Source organism: Oratosquilla oratoria, chromosome 10, assembly GCF_046742065.1.
Source record: "Oratosquilla oratoria isolate Oo_2021 chromosome 10, ASM4674206v1, whole genome shotgun sequence".
Classification (NCBI taxonomy): Eukaryota; Metazoa; Arthropoda; class Malacostraca; order Stomatopoda; family Squillidae; genus Oratosquilla; species Oratosquilla oratoria.
Genome location: NC_134786.1, coordinates 73515168 through 73538837, shown reverse-complemented (window position 1 = coordinate 73538837; position 23670 = coordinate 73515168). Strand labels below are relative to the sequence as shown.

General features: G+C 42.6%; 1 protein-coding gene across 1 annotated transcript; it reads left to right on the top strand.

Moving 5' to 3' along the window:
- Positions 1 to 1027: 1027 nt before the first annotated feature.
- Positions 1028 to 23415, top strand: LOC143028970 (uncharacterized). The gene is made up of 7 exons (XM_076191320.1): positions 1028 to 1035; positions 2540 to 2604; positions 19120 to 19966; positions 20062 to 20532; positions 20577 to 20820; positions 20976 to 21224; positions 21598 to 23415. Exons 1-7 carry the CDS (start codon positions 1028 to 1030, stop codon positions 23413 to 23415), a joined length of 3702 nt encoding a protein of 1233 aa, XP_076047435.1.
- Positions 23416 to 23670: the final 255 nt, after the last annotated feature.

Genomic DNA, 23670 nt, shown 5'->3' with positions numbered 1-23670 from the left:
TTCCATCTTAAAAATAACCTAAAATTCTATTGCAGTTCTGAAGTGCCACTTGAGCACCTGTAGTAAGGCAGTCAAAAATTAAATATGAGGCAGTCTGAGGAAAAAGGGCATACTAACTAAAGTATAATTGAAAAAATAAATGTATAAAGATTTAGGCATTTATTATTTTTTTATCATTTATCCAATTTTCTTATTTACCCTAACCTAGAAGTAGATAGAATTAGTTTCACCAACAGCACTAACAGTGAATATAATAAGCTTCTAGTCAAGGTAATTAAATGTAAATGTAATGTAACATAGGATGAGGTATCCTTCAGTACAATGACACCTGTGTAGGCATCATGAGGCGTGAGTGGCTATATGAGGATGCTGGCATTGGTGTCTTGATTGTATTTATTTTGTAGTCGTAGCCAAGTGACCCCCATATTCTGTGAACTGGCTTAATCATATTTTCTGTGGTTATTAATATTCAGAGTGAAAGACGAGTAATACACCTGTAACTTTATATTTTGTAAAGCAAATATTGTAATACATCATTGAATCATCATACACATGGCAACTGATGCTGCCTGTGAGAATTTGACTCATATTGAAGAGGTTAAAATTAAATTGGATAAACATACAAGTAAAATGTTATAGCTCCCCATCTAATGTCAGTATGGATCAAAAGTTCGCTTGTTGGCATTGTTATGATATATGAATATGTATATACATCTGTATATAAGGCCAGGGATTTAATTGGTAATTATTTTTTGTTTTACATGACTAAGTCATCTATGGGCATGATGGACCATACAGCTCTCACTCCACCCCTCCATGACATCATGAGGACATATTCATATCTAATAACCGATTAGGAATTTCCCACCCTCCAGTTCAGAATTCCATTAGAGGAATATTTTTAGGATCTTTAATACATAAATGTTCCATCACAAAACAAAGTAGTGGGACCTTGACTTGTATTACGAAGTGGTATTCAGTATCTTCATCCAATGATGCGAACACATTCGTGGCACTGTCAGGTATAATGTTCAGGTATGTGCATTCTGAGTTGAGGCATTCATCCCAACAGGAATGTAATAATGGGGTAGAGGGAGTACACAAATAAATACAAATATACAGATCAATCGAGCATGGCGATCGAAGAATCTTTTGGAATAGGTTATAGGAAGAATTCATTTGTGAAAGGGATTATGGCCAAGAGTTCTCTCTCCCAACGATAAAGAAAAATTATGTGATTAGGTTAGGTTATTTTGTTAAGTGATATTCTAGAAGGTGGCTGGACGGTTAGAGGTGTATGACCCACATGTTCTGTTCACAGCAATGAAGTGTTGAATTTATATCCCCTTTGTTTTTTCCGCTACCTCTCTATATCTTATAGATTGTTCATAAATAGTAATCCAGGGTATGGTTTAATTTTTTTTAGCAATTTAAATTAGAATATGATTGGATAGAAATCTCAAAGAGCTGGGGTTGAATAAGGAGATGGTAGATAGGGCTGATGAAAGAGTACTGGGATGGTTTTGACTCAAAATCAGTGAAGAAAGAGTAGTAAAAGAGCTGCGGAAGGCATAGGCGGATGGAGTGAATTTGAGGTGACTGCCAAGGATGAGATGGATGGATGTGGTAAAAGGGACATTGAGAAAGAGGAGGATGTCTCATGAGCAAGGAAGGGAGAAGGCAGGAGATAAGGGTGAATGGAGAATGGCTGTGTATAGATGATACTTTGATCCAAGGAAGGGAAGGGGTGTGGGAGGGGATGTGTGGCTAAGGAGTGGTTCTGCATGAATATTTTGATGCAGCCTGAAGAGATTTCTCCCCTCCTTTTCTTCATGAAGGAACAGAGGGGGAGTTGCCAATTAATTGAAGCAGCCCTGCTTTGGGTGTGCTATGTCTTGCTACATTGCTTCTGGCCCAGGACAGTGGCAGGATACTGGGGTGACCTGTCACCCATTAGGAGTTAAAATAAAAGGGAAGAAAGGGTGGTTGATGGGAATGGAATGGGTGGGAGTGGGTACTTGCCTTTTGACTTGGCTACCTACCTTGTAAGGAAAAAAAAAACCTTGGTATATAGGTAGATTCTTTATTTTATTATTCTTTTTTTCCCATATTTCATTTTTTACCTCGTATAGTTATATGCAGATGTTTTATTTCATTCATTTTATTTTTATAAGATATATTACATTGTAACACAGAATCTTAAGGAAAGTAGTCATAATTAAGTGCATTATTTTGATGCCCATTTATTTAGAGGTCAGATATTCCAAGTTTGTGTGTATATAACTTCATGTAATGCTACATTAAAGAAAGGATTATGATGCTTTAATTCCATATTCTTATCTTGTAATCATATTCATAGTAAAAGTTTTGTTTCAGCCAAAAATTGTTTTAGTTTACATTTAGTGAACTACTTGAAAAATCTCATTGTGTTACATATACTATATAGGGAAAGAATTTGAGACTGGTATCTCTTTATAAAGAACTTTTTGAAGCAGGGAATTAAATGTATTATGCCCTTGATGAACTTGTTTTTTGCCAGGCAGACTCAAACTGCTTCCTCTACTGACCTCCATATAAGTAGCAATGCTCGAAACCACTTACCCAGTAAGTCAATTGTAAAATTTCCAAAGGAAATTATGTTTTCAGTCTGTGTTATGTCCATTGTTTTCCAGCTCTGTTTGCTAAAATGTTCAATGAAGTGCAGAATGCCATGTAACTTCAGAAGAATACAGACCTGTTTTGATTTATGGTGATTGCAGATGATACTACATTTGACAGATGATTGTGTACATTTTGGTAAATACGACTTAAGAGACTCATGGACAACAAAGAAGGATTTTATTTATTTTTATTCACTTATTATTCTATTTATTTTTTTGTATTATTATTATTTATATATATATATATATATATATTTTATGTAGCTATTACTTATATACAATTAGTTTCATGATTTCATCAGCATTAGAATGTGAATTTTTATGGTGAAGTATGTCATTTAACAGTTGTAGTAACAAATTATGTTTGGGGATACCCTCCAGCGTTGTTTGACATATATGTTTAAGTGCAGTAGTTTTATTTTGTTGAATAAAGTTATATGGTAGCACTCAGAGAAAAACAGATTGAGGATTGTGTGTATATTTCAACCATTTCAACAAGATTTCTAGGTAGCATAAAAGTTAAATGTATGTGGGCAAAAGTAAGGTGATGAGATGTACAAGGGGAGAGAGTGACAGCAGGCTGGAAGTGAGCATTAAGGGTAAGAGACTGGAGGAAGTGGATAGTTTTAGATACTTGGTGTGAATGTGGCAGGAAAGGGAGGAGGGGGGTGGAAGTAGAATGTAGATTGAGAGAAGCGAGTAAATGCCTTGGTGGATTAAAAAGTGTAATGAGAAATAGACATCTGGGAATGGATGCTAAGAGAAGGTTATATGAAGGAGTGATTGTGCCAACAGCACTGTACGTGGCAGAAATATGGAACTTAAGAGAGGAAGAGAGAAGGAGTTTGAATGTGTTTGAGATGAAATATCTGAAGTATGATAGGTGTTACTAGGCTAGATAGAGTGAGAAATAAGCAAGTGAGGAGGAGAACAGGGGTGGAAAGGGAGCTGGGAGATAGGGTTGATGAAAGAGTATTAGGATGGTTTGGACACATGGAAAGAATGAGTGAAGAAAGATTAGTAAAAGAGGTGTGGAAAGCAGAGGTGGAAGGAGTAAATATGAGGGGGCGTCCTAGGATGAGATGGATGGACGGGGTAGACGGGGCTTTGGGGAAGAGGGGAATGTCTGTTGAGGAAGGACGGGAGAGGACAGAAGATAGGGGTGAATGGAGAAGGGTTGTGTATGGATAATGCTGTGATGCATGAGGGGGGGCAGGTGGGGGATGGGGGGTGAGGAAGTATGTATGAGAAAAAATTTGACGCAGCCTGAAGGGATTTCTCCTCGTCTTCTCCTTTTCTGCATGAGGGGACGGAGAGGGGGGTTGCTGAAGCGGCCTTGCTGTGGGAGTGGTTTCTATGCCTTTTTTCTTTTTGGCTACCCCCCATGTAAGGGGGAAAAAGCCTTTGGTATATGTATGTATAAAATTTCTACAAAGTTATCCATCAAGAATAGTATAAGCACTTTATCCACCATCCTGTCACACATAGGTAGAGAACTGAATGCTTAACTGAACTGGCATTTACATCCACCTTTGTTATGGATTACTAAACAGCCCAGTATAATTATATTTAGATGGAAATCCATGTAGTTATTGTACAACCTGTTGATCAAGGCACTTATTGCTCATCATATACTTAAAATAATGTTTGCCAATATAAAATATGATATAGAAGAAAAATAATTTTCATGAAATATATTATAAAAAAAAAAAATTGTGCCTTTCTTTAGCCATTTGGTTTTTCATATCACAAAAACAGTGAAAAACTAGATTGAAAATCATAATTCATTATCTTGTGCACACACACACACACAGAGTTACCAATCTTGAAACAAAGAAGAACAAGAGGAGACTTGTTGACCATCTATAGAATCATTAGAGGTATGGAAGTCCTTGATAGAGAAGACTTGCTAAATTGGGATATGAGAAATAGAGGGGGACATGGAAGGAAGCTCAAAAAGGGCAGTTATAGAAGAGACCTGAAAAAGAACAGCTTTCCCCACAGAGTGGTGGATGTATGGAACAAACTGGATGAAATGATGGTGTGCAAAAACCATACACAAATTTAAGAACAATTTAGATATATCTATAGGGAAAGAGGGGAATGTCTGTTGAGGAAGGAAGGGAGAAGACAAAAGGTAGGGGTGAGTGAGTCAGGGATAGGGGGAAAAGGAAATAAGTGTGAACAATATTTTGATGCAACCCAAAGGGATTTCTCCCTGTCTTTTCTTTTTCTTTATGAGGGGGCTCACAAATTAAATGAAGCATCCTTGCTGTGGATGTGCTGTATTGCTACATTGCTTCTGATCCAGTTTAGTGGGCAAGATGCAGGGATGACCCATCATCCAGGAGCCAAGAGGGAGAGGAATGAGTGACATATGTTGGGATGGAATGGGTGGGAGTAGATTTTATGCCTTTGTTTTTTGGCTACCTTGTAAAGGGGAAAAAGCTGTTGGTATGTGTATATTGCTACGAATCTTACAAATACTTCTGACTTGTAACAGAAAAATATTCCAAGATTATATGAATAATTCCCAAGACCCTATGTCTTTGGGATAATCTGTTCATAGAAATTTATCCAAGGTCGCCATACAACTTTTTTATCATGGGAATTTTTTTTTTTTTTTAAGTTTAACATTATTCATTACAATTCATAGGATTAACAAGATAATTATCACAAAAGACATATAAATGAATGAATGATGTACAGTTAAATTCTAAACCTGATTCCAAATTCTTACAATTTTTAACAGGGGTGAGAGAGAAATAATAAGCAAGAGATTCACTGACTAGGCTTCCCACATCACTGCCATAGACTTCACACAAAATCTAAATTACTAGCTGAGTTGAATATATAAACTGGGGGTGGAAAGGACTCACTTAATTCGCAGCCATAACATCTCCACTCCCTATATGACTGCCTAATTCTCACTCCTCATAATGCACATGAAGCATCCCATCCTCCTGTACAAAATCACCCCTGATTGGTCCATAGAACCAGAGTCTGTGGAGTTTGGACCTGATTGGCCAAGACAGAGTAAATGTATTTGTACTCATGCTTGGTGACACTTCTCAAACCAATACGACTAAAATGTAATACACGCTACCTTGAAATAATACATAAATTTGTATTGTATCCACTGAAAAACATCATAATAATTTGTATTGGCATATTTACAGAATAATACACAAAAATAATAATGCATCTTACAGAGCAAAACATGATTCTTACCTTCTTACCAGTCTCCTGTTAAGCATTAAAGGTTGTCAGTTGTTCTGCCTTATGTAGCCCCTCCATCTGATCCTGTCCACATATAGATGCTGGTTTTCGAGATTCTCTTCCCTGGCTTCCACTGCTCTACTAATGTTGTCCCTCCACCTCACTCTGGGTCTACCTACTGGTCTTGTTCCTTCATGTCTCCACTCATAATATTTTCTTGGATATCTGTTGATGTTCATTCTTTTCATATGACCAAACCATCGTAGCTGTCCTTTCTCAATGAATTTAAGGATATTTTCCACTCCTAATTCTTGTCTGATGGAAACATTCCGGATTCTGTCTCTTCTGGTGACATTCCTTATTAATCTTAAAACTTTCATTTCTGTTGCTTGAATTTTATTTCCAACCTTGGTGGTAAGTGACCAAGCCTCATGCCCATATGTAAGTATAGGTCGTAGTATACTCGTATATAAGATAGTCTTTACTTTCCTTGGCACGTGGCAGTCTTTAATGAGTGGATATAGTAAGTAGAGAGTCGCATTAAACTTCGTGATCCTGTTATTTATCTCAATCAAGGTGTCATTTTCTTTGCCGAAAACTACTCCTAAATATCTAAACTGATTTGTTTGGTTCAAAATTGTATTTCCTAATCTCACATGCATGTCTTCTTCATTTCTACTTGGCAGCATAACCTCTGTTTTTCCCTTATAAATTTTCATACCTTTGGCTGATAATTCCTCATCCCAAACTAAAATGAACCTCTATAACACTTCTTTAGTTTCTGCTATCAATGCCAGATCATCTGTGTAGCCAAATATTTTTCCTTCCGCTCTTCTTGTCACTAACTTTCCACAGTAATCCATGAAAATGATGAATAAGACTGGGGAAAGCACACTTCTTTGTTTTACTCCTGAAGTTATGCTAAACCATTCCCCATTTCCCTGCTGGGCCTTAACACGGCACCTATCGTTTATGTACATCCTTTTTATTGCCCTTTTAAGTTTGGGAGGAATGTTATACTCTTCTATATCCAAGATGCACCACAAGATCTTTCTGGGAACCCTATAGAATGCCTTTTCCCGGTCGACGAAAGCTAAGTAAACTTTTCTATTCCATTCACAGTTTTTCTCAGAAAGCATTTCTAAGGCAAAAATTAGATCAATGGTAGATCTTCCAGGTCTAAAACCATATTGCCATTCATTGAAGCTGTCCTCTACTGTCCCCCTTAATCTCTTTTCTAAGATGTCGATCCAAAACATTATTGATATTCCTACGTGTACAGTCTAAAACATAACATTCCATTCTCGTCCTTTGAATAACTGACGTCTTTTCACCAAAGTAATAATTATTTTCATACTTACATATATAGAATACTCATATATGTAATAATATATATATACACATATATACTGCATATACACTGTGGAGAGTTGCTGATGATGTGTCCAGAGTTGATGATAGTAAACACAGTATTTAGAAAGAAGAAAGTCCAACATAAGTACATATGGAAGAAGGTGGTAGATAGGGCTTTAATGGACCATATAGTGGTAACCAGGAGAAGATGTAATGTTCTTAGAGGAGAGTGGGGAATGTCAAATAATTTTTTGGTTGAAGGTAAGTTGAGAGTGGAGGATAGATGGAGAAAGAAGAGAAGGACAGAGTAGGTAGGTGCTTAGAGTAAACTGCTTAAATGAGAAAGGAAAGGAGGAGTATAAGAAGAAGCTGAGATAAAAGTGGAAGGGAGTGAAGGATAGAGTAGAACTAGGAGTGGAGGAGGAATGGGAATGTTTCAAGGAGGGAGTCATAAGGTGTGCAAAGATGGTGTGTGGAACAAGGAAGATAGAAGGAAGGGTAGTGAGTGGTGGAATAATAAAGCAAGGAAGGTTGTAGAAGAGAAGAAATGAGCATTCACAGATTGGTTGCAAAATAAGATGAAGTACAAAGAAAAGAGAAGCCAAGCATAAGATAAAAGAGAGCAGATGTGAAATGGGGTAAGATTATAACAAAATTTTGAATATAATGAAAAGATGTTTTGGAAGGAAATTAAGAGGAAGAGAAGGCAAACCAAGTAGAGATGAAAAGGTAAAAGATACAGATGGAGAGATGATAATGGAAGAGACGGCAGTAAGAGGAAGATGGGCAAAGTATTTTAGGGAATTTGTTGCTTGGCAACAATGAAAATAATTGGAGATTCCAGTTCACAGTTTTTATTGAACAGTGAAATATGTACACCACTAGCCACTAGCACTCACTCCCAGACTTCGCCTCAGAATCTGGAAAAATAGTCCATACACACAAACAGGTACTGATTTCCACTAGAAGTGAGTGGTAACTTGAGAAGGTCAACCGCAACCATGTCAAAGGGTTTGCTAGGGATTGGATATTTCAAAATGGGAACTTTACTGTGAATATGACCTTAATGGGTAGCGCAAGAATGACAGGCGTCGATGTAGGCATGGATATCTTTTCTCATACTAAGCCAAAAGTACTGAAGTCTGGCCTGTGTTAAGCAGTTGTCTTTACTCGGATGTGCAGCAAGTGGAGAATCATGTAAAAGGAACAGTACTTCAGGTACTAAGTCAGAAGGAACTACGTGTTGTTGTACAAGTCTGTTAAGGCATCGGACTGAAGAATGTCACCATCATTATAGGTAAGGTCAACAAAGCTGTGGAGAACAGCAATTTTCACCTGATCTGTAGAACATTTTCTGCGGTTAATAGCTGTTTTGACATTTGCCAGAAATGTGTGGGTGGGTATATTGTCCCCCGTGAATTTGGGGACGTCTACAGTTTTATGTATTATAGTCATTAGTTGTGGAATGGGAGGTTGAGTGGACGAGGAAGCCATGTTGGTAGGACTCGAAGGTGGTGTTTGTGACATTGGGGATGAAGGAAGTGGAGGTAGTGACTCTGGGGATGAAGGGGGTGGACGGTTAAAAAATGGTGTATGGGATGAAAGATGAATCGTATGACAAGGGAATTTAGGACTATGAAAAGGATAGCGAGGAAATTTTGTCATACAGGAAGGGTGTATAGTGCCAAAGAGTTTTCCACTTACCTTAGAAATAATACGAAGTATCACGATTCTTTAATATTATTGTGACACCCGGCTCGCTGTCTCCCCTTCCCATTTTCTTTCGTCCGATTTCTCCCCGTTTCGGTCATTCATTCCCTATACTCTGGGGAATTACCAGAGTCCTTAAGACTTCTAGTAGCTACTTCCTGTCCTTTCTCCTTCTCCTTATCCTCATCAACTGTTGTGCCATTTTGACAATCAATTACAGTGCCTTAACGAAGTGAGAGACTTCTAATTATCTAGAGAAACCCCCCCCCCTCCCTTTAGATTCGTGTTCCCATAGCCTAGCCCAACGGTTTTCCGCGCCCAAGCACAAAGCGACCTTGTTCCAGCTTCGTGCGAACACCCCCCCCCCTGCGCGCTGCCATATATTTGTTTAAGCTAGGCAATTAGAATAATTAGGATCGTATCTATCACGCTCGTGAATAGTGTCTACCCTCAAGGAACAATTGGAACTGTGTCATCTTTCGCATAAACATTGTTCGCAGTTCCCTTCAAAACTAGTGACGGAGACGTAGAACTATTGGCAACGTTGGACGTTGGCTGGCGGACAATTTGACCTTATATGCCGCGGGACACAGGTCAGTCTCTCCATTGAGTTCAACTAGGGAGGTCGGGCCGTTCGTATCTCGGAAGTTCTTCGCGCCCTCTCCTCCCTTATGCGGCTTTCGAGGACCTTCTTCCTCCAGTGACTGTTCACACTGTAAGACCTAACAAGTGATACGGGTACGAACCCCCCCCCCCCGCCGGAACTACTCCAGTGTGCAGTGTACGAGTGACCAGGAATACGTCGGTGAAGTGGGTTGCTTGCAAACCCAATCTCAGCGCCCGTCCTTAAACACCAAGCTACGAGGTCGATCAGTTTCCCGCCCCGATCCACACAAAGCCGCGCCCCCGCCCCCAGAAGCGGAGCCGCGCCGGTCGGAACTCAGCAGGAGACCGCGCCAATTGAAGACGTCTCCACACGCAAGACACACATTAAGTTAAGATGTTTTAGTATAAGTTATTTAGCTAGTAATCGCGCGCAGGGAATAGATAGGATGTATGAGTGAAATCCAGTTAACTGTTAACACACATTGCATAATGATGAGTAGCATAATACTAGTGTCTAATTATAGAATTAATTAGTATATTAAAACGCACAATAGGAGTTCTGGGTTTCATTAGCCTAGGACGGTTCACTTAATGAGTTGCCCCATCACCCCCCCCCCCTTCTTTGATTTACGTTCACGCTCGCCCTGGAGGGAGCGCGAGTGGTCCCGGGTGGTGATACAAATCTGGACTTCGGTTCCCCAACTGCAGCTATCCTCCCCCTCCCTTCATCACTCACTTAAGGTACGTATTACCCACAACATCCATCACCTTCCACTGTCCAGGAAATTCGTGTCACGAAGAAGTCTTGAGCAGCAGGTAGAATTAAGGGACGAAGTATTGAAGGGAAGAATGGAAACACACGAAGAATTTTTGGCTGCAAACAGTGGAAGAAATTAGTAAAGATACAGAGAGGAGGTACAATCGTAAATATATAAATATAAGATAATGTGTAAAATTCTACAATGAAAGTATAAGGTATATACACTAATACTGTGATAGATATCACACGAATACGAAAGTTAATATTTCATAGAATGTCACTGATGAAGGAAGGTAATGTCACTGAGTTAATAAATATTTGTGAATTGAATTTGAAATAGTCACAGAAATGGCACTGAATGGGATTCCAGGTAGCGTGGAAGAAGTAGTGCGGAGGATGCCGGTGAGCGGGGAAGGAGACCGGATGTACGGCTGCTACGCTGACTAGGCGGTGGTGGTTCGGGGATGAGGAGGTTCCCCATTTGGCGTAAGGAGCGGAGGTATATGGCGCTCCAGGAAGATGCAGGAGTGCGTAGTAGGTGGTCCACGTGGAGGTGGTGGATGGAGTAAGAGAGGTAGATCCGGCTGGAGTCGTCCAAAAGTGGAACACCAAGAGACTGGGGTATGCGTTGACCGCCGGATGATTGACAGCAGCTTCCTGTTATTGGAATGCGAAGGAGCGAGATGGAGTGAGGGCTGGTGGAGGAGGGTTCGCGGATGAGACAATACAGAAATTGGTAAGCGTGGGTATACACTTCACTCCTGGTGAACGTGGTTGTGGAGGCGGAGGTGACCCTAGAGAAGATCTCGTATGCAGTAATGTAGAGAGATTTCTTGTAGTTGCAGGTAATATTGGTCACACAGGCAGGTAACTTGCCGTAAGTAAAAGGCAATTAACGGCGTCAGAAGCGTTGTTGAACACGCTGAACACAAGTCCGCATTTGTCGTAACTAATGTTCGTAGTTCGTATCCCACCGCTGCCACCATTTGTTGCTGCTGTCAATTCCCTCCCTCAGCCAGTCACTCTTACTCATGCGCGTATTCATGCAGCTCAAAGATCCGACCCAATATGGAAACGTGTGATATTTACTCTCGAGTCAGGAGATACATCAGATCTTACAGACTTCCCTACCTCCTTGGAACATTTCAGACTCGTCGATGACGTTCTTTACCACGAAACCACACTTTCCAACAAGCAACAAATTACTAAATGTGAAGGATAGGGAGGAATAGGTAGTTGCAGTGACAAGTGCTAAGTAAATGACAGTGATGAATAAGGGAAATGGAGGAGAAATAAGAAAAGATTAGCTGAAAGCAATTATCAAAATTATGAGAACAGGTAAGGCACCTGGGTTAGATGGGTGTCATGTGGAATGTCTAAAAAAAGGGAGGTACAGTGACAGTAAACTGGCTGGTGAGGTTTAATGTTTGTCTAAAAGAGGGTAGCATGCCAGAGGACTGGAGGAATGCCTGTATAGTTCCACTTTACAAGGGGAAAGAGGACAAGTGTGAGTGTAGTGGTTTCAGAGGGATTAGTTTCTTGAGTGTAATTGGGAAGGGTTTTGATTGAGAGGATTAGGAGAGGAACAGAGGGAGTAATTGGTGAGGAACAGTGTGGATTAAGGACAGGTAGGGATTGTGTGGATCAGATTTTTGTGGTAAGGCAGATATGTGAGAAAGCTTTAGGAAAAGGTAAGGATTTTTTGGGCCTTTATGGATTTGGAAAAGGCTTATGACAGGGTAGACAGTAAGGGACTGTGGGAGGTATTGTAGATATATGGGATAGGAGGAAAGCTGTTAGGAGTTTTTACTACAGTAGTGCCTGTGTTAGAATTAGAAATGCAGAGAGTGAGTGGTTTGAGGTAAAGGTGGGACTTCAACAGGAATGTGTATGTTGTCATGGCTGTTCAATTTATACATGGATTGGGCGGTGCAAGAGATAAATGCAAGGGTAATTGGCTGGGGATTGGAAATGATTAAAGAAATGGAAAAAGATAAGCCAATTGTTTGCAGATGTCACTGCGCTTGTGGCAGGATCAGAGGGTTTAAGAAAATTAGTGACAGTTTGGGAAGTCAAAGAAAAATGTGGATAAAAGGGGATGAAATGTACAAAGGGAGAGAATGGGAGCAAATAATTGAAAGTGAGTATTTAGGGAGAGAGACTGGAGATAGTGGATAGTTGTAGATACTTGAGGACGAATGTGGTGGGAAAGGGAGGAGTGGGGGGGGGGTAGAATGTAGATTGAGAAAAGCAAGTAAATGCCTTGGGGAAGAAGTGTAATGAGAAATAGATATTTGAGAGTGGATGCTAAGAGGAGATTGTATGAAATGGTGATTATGCCAACAGCATTGTATGGGGCACAGACATGGAACATAAGAGAGGAAGAGTTTAAATGTGTTTGAGATAAAATGTCTGAGAAGTATGGTAGGGGTTACTAGGCTGGATAGAGAGAAATGAGGTGAAGAGGAGAGTGGGGATGGAAAGGGAGTTGGGAGATAGGATTGATGAAAGAGTATTGGGATGGTTTGGATACATGGAAAGAACGAGTGAAGAAAGATTAGTAAAAGAGGTGTGGAAGGCAGAGGTAGATGGAGTGAACAAGACGGGGTGACCAAGGACGAAATGGATGGATAGGATAAAAAGGCCATTGGGAAAGAGGGGAATGTCTGTTGAGGAAGGAAGGGAGAAGACAGAAAATAGGGTGAGTGAAGAATTGTTGCGTACGGATGATGCTGTGATGCATGGAAAAGAGTGGGTGGGGGCAAAGGAATATATTTGAATGATATTTTGATGCAGCCCATAGGGATTTCTCCCCGTCTTCTCTTTTTCTGCATGAGGGGACAGAGAGGGGTGAGGGTCACCAATTAAATGAAGCGGGCTTGCTCTTGATGTGCTGTGCCTTGCTGCATTGCTTCTGACCCAGCCCAGAGCAATGGGCAAGACGCAGAGATGATCCATCATCCAGGAGGAGCCAAGAAAAGAGGGAGGGAGGTGAGTGGAGTATATGGGGATGAAATGGGTTGGAAATGATTTATGCCTTTGCCTTTGTCTACCTTCCTTGTAAGGAGGAAAAATCCCTTGGTATATGTATGTATATATAAAACCAACAATCACACTTTTAATGTGAGTGGCTTAGTCAAAATATACACCTACACCAAAAGATTCACCTTACCCACGGAAGCCGGAGGGGGGGGGGACTCTCCTCAGAATCCTACCTTTCCCCAAGTAATACCACCCAGTTGCTCTCACAAATTGCCCTTGTAAATTGTTAGAAAAATTTGTCTTATTCTGACTCTTCTGGTAACCGGAAAATTACTTCCTTCTGCTTCCCTTCAATCTGGTTTCTGTACTGGTTATATCACCATAGACATCTTGGTACAAGCTCTTAGTAAAAATAGTTTCAGTATATTTCTTACATATATTTTGAACTCCACTCCCTCCTGTAATCTCCTTTGATCAAGTATCTGCGTTAGCCCCTGGATCACAGCCATCTTGCTGCAAAGAGAATGTGATTCACGCCACATTTACAAACACTCGCCCTTGTTTTTGCCATACTTTTTTCAGTGGTGGTATCAATGTACACTTTTTCTCCTAGGCTTCCACGAGAGTTTATGTTTGTGTGTTTGTGGTGTATGATTACTGCCCTTCTGTGCATTATTACCTGCGCCAATGCCCCAGGCACACAGGGCTATGTACCTTGTGGCATATGCTCCTTTAGTCTTGCGAAACCTTCAAAGTCCAAGTTGGATGGAATCCCAAAAGTAAGTGTCTTTAGTGTCCTTCCTTTACCCTAGCCATCGATGATATAGTAAAACGTATACCCTACCTCTATCCCAGAAGTTTTAGGTGAAGCAACAACAGTCCCCCTATCATCTTTCCACATTTCTTCTACAGGAGACAGAACTTGTTTCCAAACTAAAGTTGCCTCACAGCATGAAAGCTTTCTAACATGATATACCCATACTCCCATAGTTTGAGAATGAATGACCACTTTTATCCTAAGTTGGTTTATGCTTTGGCCTGGATTATATATTAATCCAACTTATTCCACAAATCTACACGTCTATGTGGAAAGCTATGCTTCCTAATATTTAAACAATCTTGTTTTTCTCACATGTAACTATGATTTTTTGTTTCTTTATTCATTTATTCTATTTAATCTTATTTTTTCACCCACCTTGCAGCAGTTAGGAACTGTGTTCATAGGTAAAACAGTAAAACAGGAGGTGGTGTCCACATGATACCACTGTTGGGAGTGGCGCTGCCCAGAGAAGAGGAATGGAGGCCATCCCTCAACCTCTGGCGACGCCACGTGGACCCCCAAGAAGTTGAGGGATGTCTCGGAAGGGGAGATGGTAAGGTATCGCGCCACCCTTGCAGTGATGAGTGGCGGGCTGAGACCTACGCGAAGAATGGCAGTGGATCTGCACTCTGGCAGGCAATGGCGGAGGGGCTGTTGCACCGCGGCTTGGGTTTGTAAGACTTGTTAATGAGTACAACTACTCGTGATTACACACTCGCACGCATGCGCCAGATTCGTCATGCACATTTACCGATTCTTCTGTATTTTTTCGTCAGCTAGCCTTGTTACAAATCAATCAAAATCCTTCTGGTTCGCTAAATTGTAACACTATATCGCGTGCCACTGGCAACAGAAAGTTCTTCATACCTAGAAATTTGAACTTCACGCTCTAACTGAAGGCACAGAGTCAAAACCGTTTAACGCCTTGACGTCTTTTTTCATCTTGATGAAATATTTTGGCGGCCTGAATAACCAAAGAAGAATATAGAGGCGTCAAAAGATTAATCGAGATGGGTTTGAACCCTTTGGCAAGGAAAATAAATTTACAATGTGGCGGTGGTGGTAGCGGTGTTGATGTATTACTTTCCGTCTGTTATGTGAACTAATGTTGCGCGGAAATGCAAGTTACCGGTTGGTAGAACGCGTGGGGATTTCGTCGTCTGTTCAAATCCTAGCCGTGACGGAGAGGTTAGGAAGGGCTTCATTCACTCTGTGTAATGCCCCCCCCCCCCCGACCGCTGCTCACTTGGGGTAACTTGGTGACATCAATGTGTGAGTGTGAGAAGCATTAGCTTTTTCCGGGCATCGTCACTGTAACAGGGGCATCACACCGTGGATGATTAAGGTCCGAATGCATACTAGCCCAGCAGACCACGAAATAAGGTCAAGTAACAACCTGTGAACTCTGTTTTCACGCGTGCTTGAGCCAGTTCCCACTTGTTCCAAACAATTGATATACAGTTGTTAATATTACTTTGTGAAGTAAAAACTTAATGTTCAGCAAATGTTTACTCATCGTATGCTTGCATGCTTTTTTGTGTTATCCTCGGCAATTGTAATTGTAATTTCGAACAATGTGTTCTTTTCATTATCTGTATTTAATGTATTTGGTTTATTGCCAAATAAACTTATCATCATCATCATCATCATCATCATCATCATTATTGTTATTATTATTATCATATTTATATACAAAGATACTGACACAATTTACTGTTGTTACCCATGTAATCCTATCGTTTTCTGTCGTATTTATATTAAGTAACAAGAGAACGTGTATGTGAACTGTAAAATGTGAACCAAGCGGTTACGTTAGTTGTTGTAACTGGTGGTGGTGGCGATAATGGTAGTACACGTTGTGGTGAAACGACGGCTTTTGGTAGATGATAACGAAAGCTTCTGTCACTGACAGGAGAGTGGAGGCAGGAGCGTTGCCCAGCGACGTAGCAGAAGAGAACGCAGAGGTCGATGTGACACTTGTTATTATATTGCGTGTTATGTCAGCAACGGTAGCTCCAGGCTTGACTTCATCTCCTTCAATCCACTGACGTCATAATCTAGGGAGGTATACTAACAAGACGAACACCATAAATAATGGTTCAGCTGTCATTTATAATTTATTGAACATTGTTTATATATAACTGGAGACGGTGCACCTTCTAGATCGACCTGTGTGATCAAACGTGTGTAATTACTTTAGCATACTATACAGGAAAGTAGCTACACTCATAGGGCCCTGTCTTTTATTCTCCACATGCCATACCTAGTTTGAAGTTCATTGCCACGGTGTGTCGTTTTTTGGGCCCCGAATTTTCGTTCAGGATTACGGACTGAAAATGACACCGAGTGGTACAACAATTGTTGTACCCTCTACTTGTTTCAAGAACTGCTAACAGCCTACCTGTCTCCAATATATTTTCAATCTTAGTGTTCCCTGTCTTGCTGTTAGATATGGTCATTGAAAGCTGACTTGAATTCTAGGTCAGTTACTTCCAGCATAATTTGGAGACGTCAACTCTGGCTATGTGGACATGAGGCATCTTTCCCTAATGTTGATCCTACTCAAGTTGATCGAACCAGTCTAGAGTTCTTTGGAGCGGGAAGGGTGTCTGCATGGGAGCTTGCTCGGAGAGACCGTGGAGACTGGTGCCGGCGTGTGAGTGAAGCTCCCATGTGTGTGTCCCCAGTTAATAATTTTTTTTTTCTTTTTACCTGTTATTTGTCGTTTATCAGTCCTTGGAATAACATTACTTCCACGTGCAAGCTTATCATGATTTTTATAGCATACTAATATATTGTATAGTTTTATATTTGTGGTGATTGGTTTGACGACACCACCAACACCATCACCACTAGTTGCTACTAGAGGTTGATACTAGTACAGTGATACTAGTCGATACTAGTTTTCGTCATCGCATCGCACGCTGGGCCCTTATCGAGCCATAAAAACACTCTCAAGCCATATGCTGTTATGCTGATGTTGCATGAGATGTTTACGAAAAGGGCATGTGTTCCCATTGGTCATTTGTGGTATACAGAGAATCTTAACCAATCATAATAAGTTGTAGGAGGAGCCTATAGCATCCAGAGGTTCCCTTATAGCCAGCAATAGTGTAAATTTCAGTCTTCAGTCTTCTCTCTTAAGAAATCAACCCAGTGTCAAGTTCAGTCTTATCTGGAATTTTAGTCTCTCTTAAGAAATCAACCCAGTGTCAAGTTCAGTCTTATCTGGAATTTTAGTTTATTCATATTAACGTTAAATAGTCTATTCGTGACTCGAGTGACATCATGAACCTTGAAGCATCCTCGCAAACCAGAGAAAGCAGGCGCGGATCCCGGGGGGGGGGGCTGAGGGGGGCTGAAGCCCCCCCCAAATTTGTTCTTCCATGAATCATTGTAAGGATTTCATTTAATCGATTTTAGTACTTTCTGGTCAGCCTCTGCGCTATTAGATGGGTTGAGCGACACGACTCGGTCATTGTGTTTATGGAATTCCTGCCAGTTATTGCCGTCTTTCTGGAGAACGAGAGCAACTCGGACGCGACGGCGGGACTACTACTAATAGCAATCCGAGAGCCGCGCTTTCTGATTGGTCTCGCCGTCGCTGAGTCTGTGCTAGCTCACACTGTGGAGCCGAGCCGAGCCCTGCAGTCCCCTATGGTCGATCTAGTCTCAGCGTACGCTACGATTGGTGATGTGGTGACGCATCTAAACAAGACCCGGGAAGGTGCACTGACCAGCTTCCAGAACATCTTCAAGAAGGCAGAGGGGCTCCTCCAGGAGATCGGTTCATCACATGACACCATTCCTGTACCTCGAGTTTGCAAGCGCCAAACGCAGCGAGCGAATTTACTCTTCCAGAAGCTGAGGGAGTATTACCGAAGATCTGTATATGCAGCGGCGGCGCCACGAATTTTTAGTTGGGGAGGCTAAGGGGGGGCTGAGCAAATTTTTGGTGGGGCTAATAGTAATATGATATTACACATATATTATCCTCATTTCAGAAGGGGAGGAGGTTAATGGTTGGGCTAGCACTGATGGCTGACAAATTTTTAGCCCTGGCAATTAAAAATTCCACTTAATAAAATTATTTCAATGAGTGTTTTAAATTTTCAATTTGCTCATTTCAGTTTGGGGGGGGGGGCTAATGGGGGGGCTGGCCACTTTTCCAAGCCCCCCCCCTGGCGCCGCCACTGTGTATATGTCCCATTCCTCGACCATGTATTGACTGAGCTGCAGACCCGGTTCGGGAATGATACTATTCCTGTTGGCTTCAAGATCAAGAATCTGCTCAGCAGCGCTGACGGAGATGTTGCTGCTGTACTGGAAGCGGCAAAGGTTTATGAGGCTGACATCGAGACCTTGAGCCTCGTGAAGGTGGAAGCAGAGCGCTGGTATTCAACAACAATGAAGTTCGAATCCATTGGAGATGCCCTTGCCCACGCCCAGACCCGAATGTATCCGAACCTGGCCAAGCTCCTCCGAGTTTTGATCACGCTCCCAGTCTCGAACGTAGAGGCCGAGCGTTCATTTTCAACCCTGAAGCGACTGAAGACCTACCTAAGGAATACTATGGGTCAAGATAGCCTCAACGGCCTGGCGCTACTCGGCGTTTACAATGAAATCAATATTGAAATTGTCACAGATCACTTGTGACTCGTAAAAATTTGGCTGAATTATACATATACATAAACAGCTCATTAACTAATACATCAATTACAGTTTGAAGAAACTAAGTGGTTTGCGAGAGTATCACCAATTTGCGTAATCGAAGTTCGAAACTCTGAAGCATCAAATACCAAGACTTGGAAACTCTGAAGCTTCAAACCTCCGAAACTTCGAAACTCAAACTCCGAAGCGCGAAGAGTGGAGGAAGGGAGAATGACCAGAATGGACAGTCAAGAATCGACACAGCTGGTGAAAGATTCTGACATAAATGGCGCCCATCGTGGGGCCTTCTTGTGCGTTATTCACACTCTGGCAGTAAAACTTTTATTGTAACATTGAAGTTGATTACAGAAGTGTGAGAGCCATGTCCGTGCAGGAATTGACGAGTGAGGCGGAAACCCTGGGGTATAAGGATACTGAGGAAATCCGGGAGTACGTCCGAAAACGGCAACAGCAACTTCGGGACGACAGAGCGCAGGAACGAGAGTTCGAGAAACTAAAGTTGGAACATGAAAAGGAGAAACGGCTGCATGAGAAGGAGATGCTACAGCTCAAACTTTCCCAACCTCAGACCGATGGTACCAGCTCGCCAGGTGTCAACCCTGTTGCTCACACCCAGTTCTCTACACACCGGCTCAACGTTCCAAAATATGAGGTAGGTCAAGCGATTGAGCCTTTTATTGACAGGTTCCAGATGGTGGCGACTACGTACAAATTGAGCGAAGATGTTAAGAAGGTCGAGTTTATGAACCTCTTCGACGGGAAACCTCTCGACATCATCCACCGTCTTGACTCCTCAATGCGAGATTATGAAGGTATGAAGAAAGCATTACTTCTAGCTTATGGTAAGACATTGGAGGATGCGCGTGACCAATATCAGCGAGCTATGTTGCAGGATAAGGAGACGGTAGCCCAGTTCTGCGCTAGATTGAAGAGTTACTTGGACCATTGGATGGAAAAGGACGAGACTCCGCAGACTGTCGAGGGTCTGCGCGACTTGATGCTGCGCACCCAGCTGGAAAAGTCGTGTCCCACGGAGCTGGTGGCTAAATTCAAGACACAGAAAGTAAAGGACCTCCAGCAAATGACTGACCTGGCCGACGCACACTTCGCAGCTTACGGGTACCACACGAGGAAACAACTTCACAAGAAGTTGCCTCCCCCTGTACATTCTCAGACACCACAAGGGTCTAACACGCAAGCCCAACACCACAATAAGTTACCAGTCATCTCCACAGCAGTCGAAACCACAAAGATTTACTCAATCTTTTTTTTCCTCACAGCCAACCACAGCAAGTGAGGAACCAGCCCTACTCTCAAGGTGGTTGGAAGGGTCACAAGGGTCAGAAGAATCAGCACGCTGCAGCAGCAGCAGTACACCACGGAGGAGCACCTGAGGTATTTTCCCCAAAGGTTATTCCACAAGAAGAGTGTGTCACCGCCGGTTCCGTGTCAACTCCCCAACACGTGTACTTATCAGCTGCATTGAGTTCTAGTCTCAGAGGTACAGGGCTCCTGGTTCAGCCTGGCAAGGTAAATGGTGTCACCGCGGAAGTCTTAAGGGACAACGGATCGACGGGGTGTTGTGTCAAGGAGAGGCTTGTAACGCCTGACAGTTACACTGGAAATTATGTAACCGTGAGTCTTATCAACGGGACTCGGGTGATCTGCCCCTTAGCTACGGCTCACACGAAGACACCACCCAAACCTGTGCAGCGGCGGTTACCAGAGGAGCCGCCAGAGCAACCAACCAGGTAAAACCTTTGATACTTTCATCTGTTTCAGATCTTGCAAATAGTGAGGACGTAGTTGCCGAGCAAACGACCGATCCCACACTTGCCATGGTTTGTAAGAAGGTTCTAGAGGGACATTGCAGAACTTCTCGGGGAACGGAAACCAGATTCCTTAAGAAAAGGGGAAGACTTTATCGCAGTACGGTGTATCCAAGCGGGGACTCGAGATTACAGTTCGTCGTTCCAGAGAAGTATCGCCTGGCAGTGTTTAAGCTGGGTCATCATGCTGCACTAGGTGGACACATGGGAGTACAGAAAACTCAAGATAGAATTCAGTCTCAATTTTTCTGGCCTGGGATAGGCAGAGAGATAGTGAGGATGATGAGGTCATGTGACGTATGTCAGAAGACTACAGATCGCGGCCGAGTGAAGCCTGCACCACTCTGATCTCTGAGCCATTCCAGCGAGTGGCTGTGGACATCGTTGGACCTATCATTCCAAGGGCAGCTGACGGAGCCAAATACACCCTTACCTGCGTGGGCTTCGCGACGAGATGGTCTGAAGCAGTACCCCTTCGCAATATTGAAACCATAACTGTCGCCGAAGCAATGTTCGAAATCTTTTGTCGCGTGGGCATTCCTAAGCAAGTGTTGTCCGACCGGGGGAGCCAGTTCACTTCAGTCATGATGGAAGAGTTGCTGAGGCTACTGGCTGTAAAAGGGCTCAGGACTACCCCTTACCACTCTGTGAGCGTTTCAATGGCACCCTCAAGAAGATGCTGAAGCGGATGGCAGCAGAGCAACCTAAGGAATGGCCACGATTTATCGCCCCTCTACTATTCGCCAACCGCGAAGTACCCCAAGCTTCACTACAGTTCTCACCATTTGAGTTAGTCTACGGCAGGTCAGTTCGTGGTCCTCTGCAAGTACTGCGAGAACTCTGGGACGAAGAAGAGCCTGACCCCGCAGTGAAGACAACTTATGCATAAATGTGCTGGACTTGGCCGAACGACTACGAGAGACCTGTGAAGTAGCAAAGCAAGAGCTACTGAAAGCTAAGGAAGTTCAGAAGGCGTACTACGACTAGAAAACTAAGCTGAGGATCCTCGAGGAAGGAGACCAGTGCCCCCTCCTTCTACCCACCGCGCACAACAAGTTGCTGTCGCAATGGCAAGGACCTTTTGAAGTAGTCAAACGTCTCAATGATTTGAACTACTTGGTGCAAGTGGGACCAGACCAAAAGAGGTTCCACATTAATATGCTGAAGAAATATTACACACCTCAAGTTACATGTTCGGCAGTTGGTCAAGAATGTTTGCTGAATAGGGGAGATCGTGTGCTATCACCTGAACAGTACGAGTGTCTGCAGATTGTCGAAGGCCAGTTTAAGCAGTCGCAGATGGTCTCTGCTGCCGTGGTTATACCAGAGGTTGAGGAATTGACAGATTGCGCACCCCTTACCCGTGAAGCTATTCAAGGCGAAACGGTGGAGGATGTGCAAGTACCTCCGAGGCTTGGTCCAGAGCAGAAGAGACGTATAAATTCTATTCTCCAGCGACATTCAGCAGTGTTCTCCGATAAGCCTGGAGTCGCCAAGGTGGATTGCCACGAAATACGGCTGACGAGCAGCGTACCCGTCAGATTGAAGCCATACCCGATACCCATTCGTCTGGTGGATGCGGTCAAGAAGGAGATAGACAACATGGAAGCTGCAGGCATCATAGAGAAGTCATCGTCTCCCTACTGCAGTCCTATAGTCGTTGTACGCAAGAAGTATGGAGGTGTACGAATCTGTGGAGATTACCGCGGAGTAAATGCAGTAACCCAGGTGGATGCAGAGCCAATGAGCAATCAGCAGGAAATATTTGCAAAGGCCGCCAACTCCAAAATATTTTCCAAGATGGATTTGGCGAAAGGATTCTTCCAGATTCCGCTGGAGGAGAGAAGCAAACAGGTCACGGCAGTCGCAATACCCAACGGACTTTACCAGTTCAAAGTACTACCTTTTGGACTTACCAACTCCCCAGCAGTTTTTAACCGTGCCATGCGTCAAGTTCTGCGCGGCATCCATGGAGTGGAAGCTTTTGTGGACAATATACTCATCCACTCTTCTACCTTCGAGGAACATCTGGAGATCCTGGAGAAGGTACTTAAGAGACTTAGTTCAGTGAATATGACAGTCAAGCCGTCTAAATGCGAACTTTTCCAACAGGAAGTACAGTTCCTGGGACATACCTTAGGCGAAGGACGATGTGGATGCCAGGATAGCAAGATAATGAAGATCAAGAATGCATCTCGGCCGACCACGAAGAAACAGGTCCGATCGTTCTTGGGACTTGTGGGCTACTACCGCAGGTTCATTCCGAATTTTGCTGTCCTCGCCTTGCCACTCACAGAGCTTCTCAACAAGAATGCTCCTAACAAGTTGACATGGAGGCCTGAACAGGAGGAAGCGTTTACGACGCTTAAGAACCTCCTCTGCAAGGAGCCGATACTTCAACTACCGGGCTTCAACCAGCCTTTCATCCTCCGGACCGATGCGTCTCAAGAAGGCATTGGAGCTATCCTGATGCAAGAAAGAGATGGGGATATTTTTCCTGTTAGTTATCATAGTAGGAAGCTGAAGCCAGCGGAGTGGAACTATAGTACGGTGGAAAAGGAGTTGCTTGCAGTTGTAGAGGGCATCAAAAAGTATTATTATTTCCTCTACGGAGATAAATTTATTTTAGAGACTGATCACTTGCCTCTTTCGAGCCTTAGGACCTCCAAGAACGCCAACGCCCGAATCATGAGGTGGGCATTGTACCTCCAGCAGTTCAACGTGGTCATCCGGTACATCAAAGGAAGTTCAAATGTTGGAGCTGACCTGATGTCCCGACTGCTCGAGAAAGACGTAAAAGTGTAGTAATTATACTTTTATAGAATATTATAGTTGTGCAGGTAGATTTCAATTCAATTACATATCAGTATCTCTATGTAATTATTACTGGAGTAATTGGTTAGACATTGCGTGGAGCAATATCTTTTTGTGTGGGCGAGTGTCACAGATCACTTGTGACTCGTAAAATTTGGCTGAATTATACATATGCATAAACAGCTCATTAACTAATACATCAATTACAGTTTGAAGAAACTAAGTGGTTTGCGAGAGTATCACCAA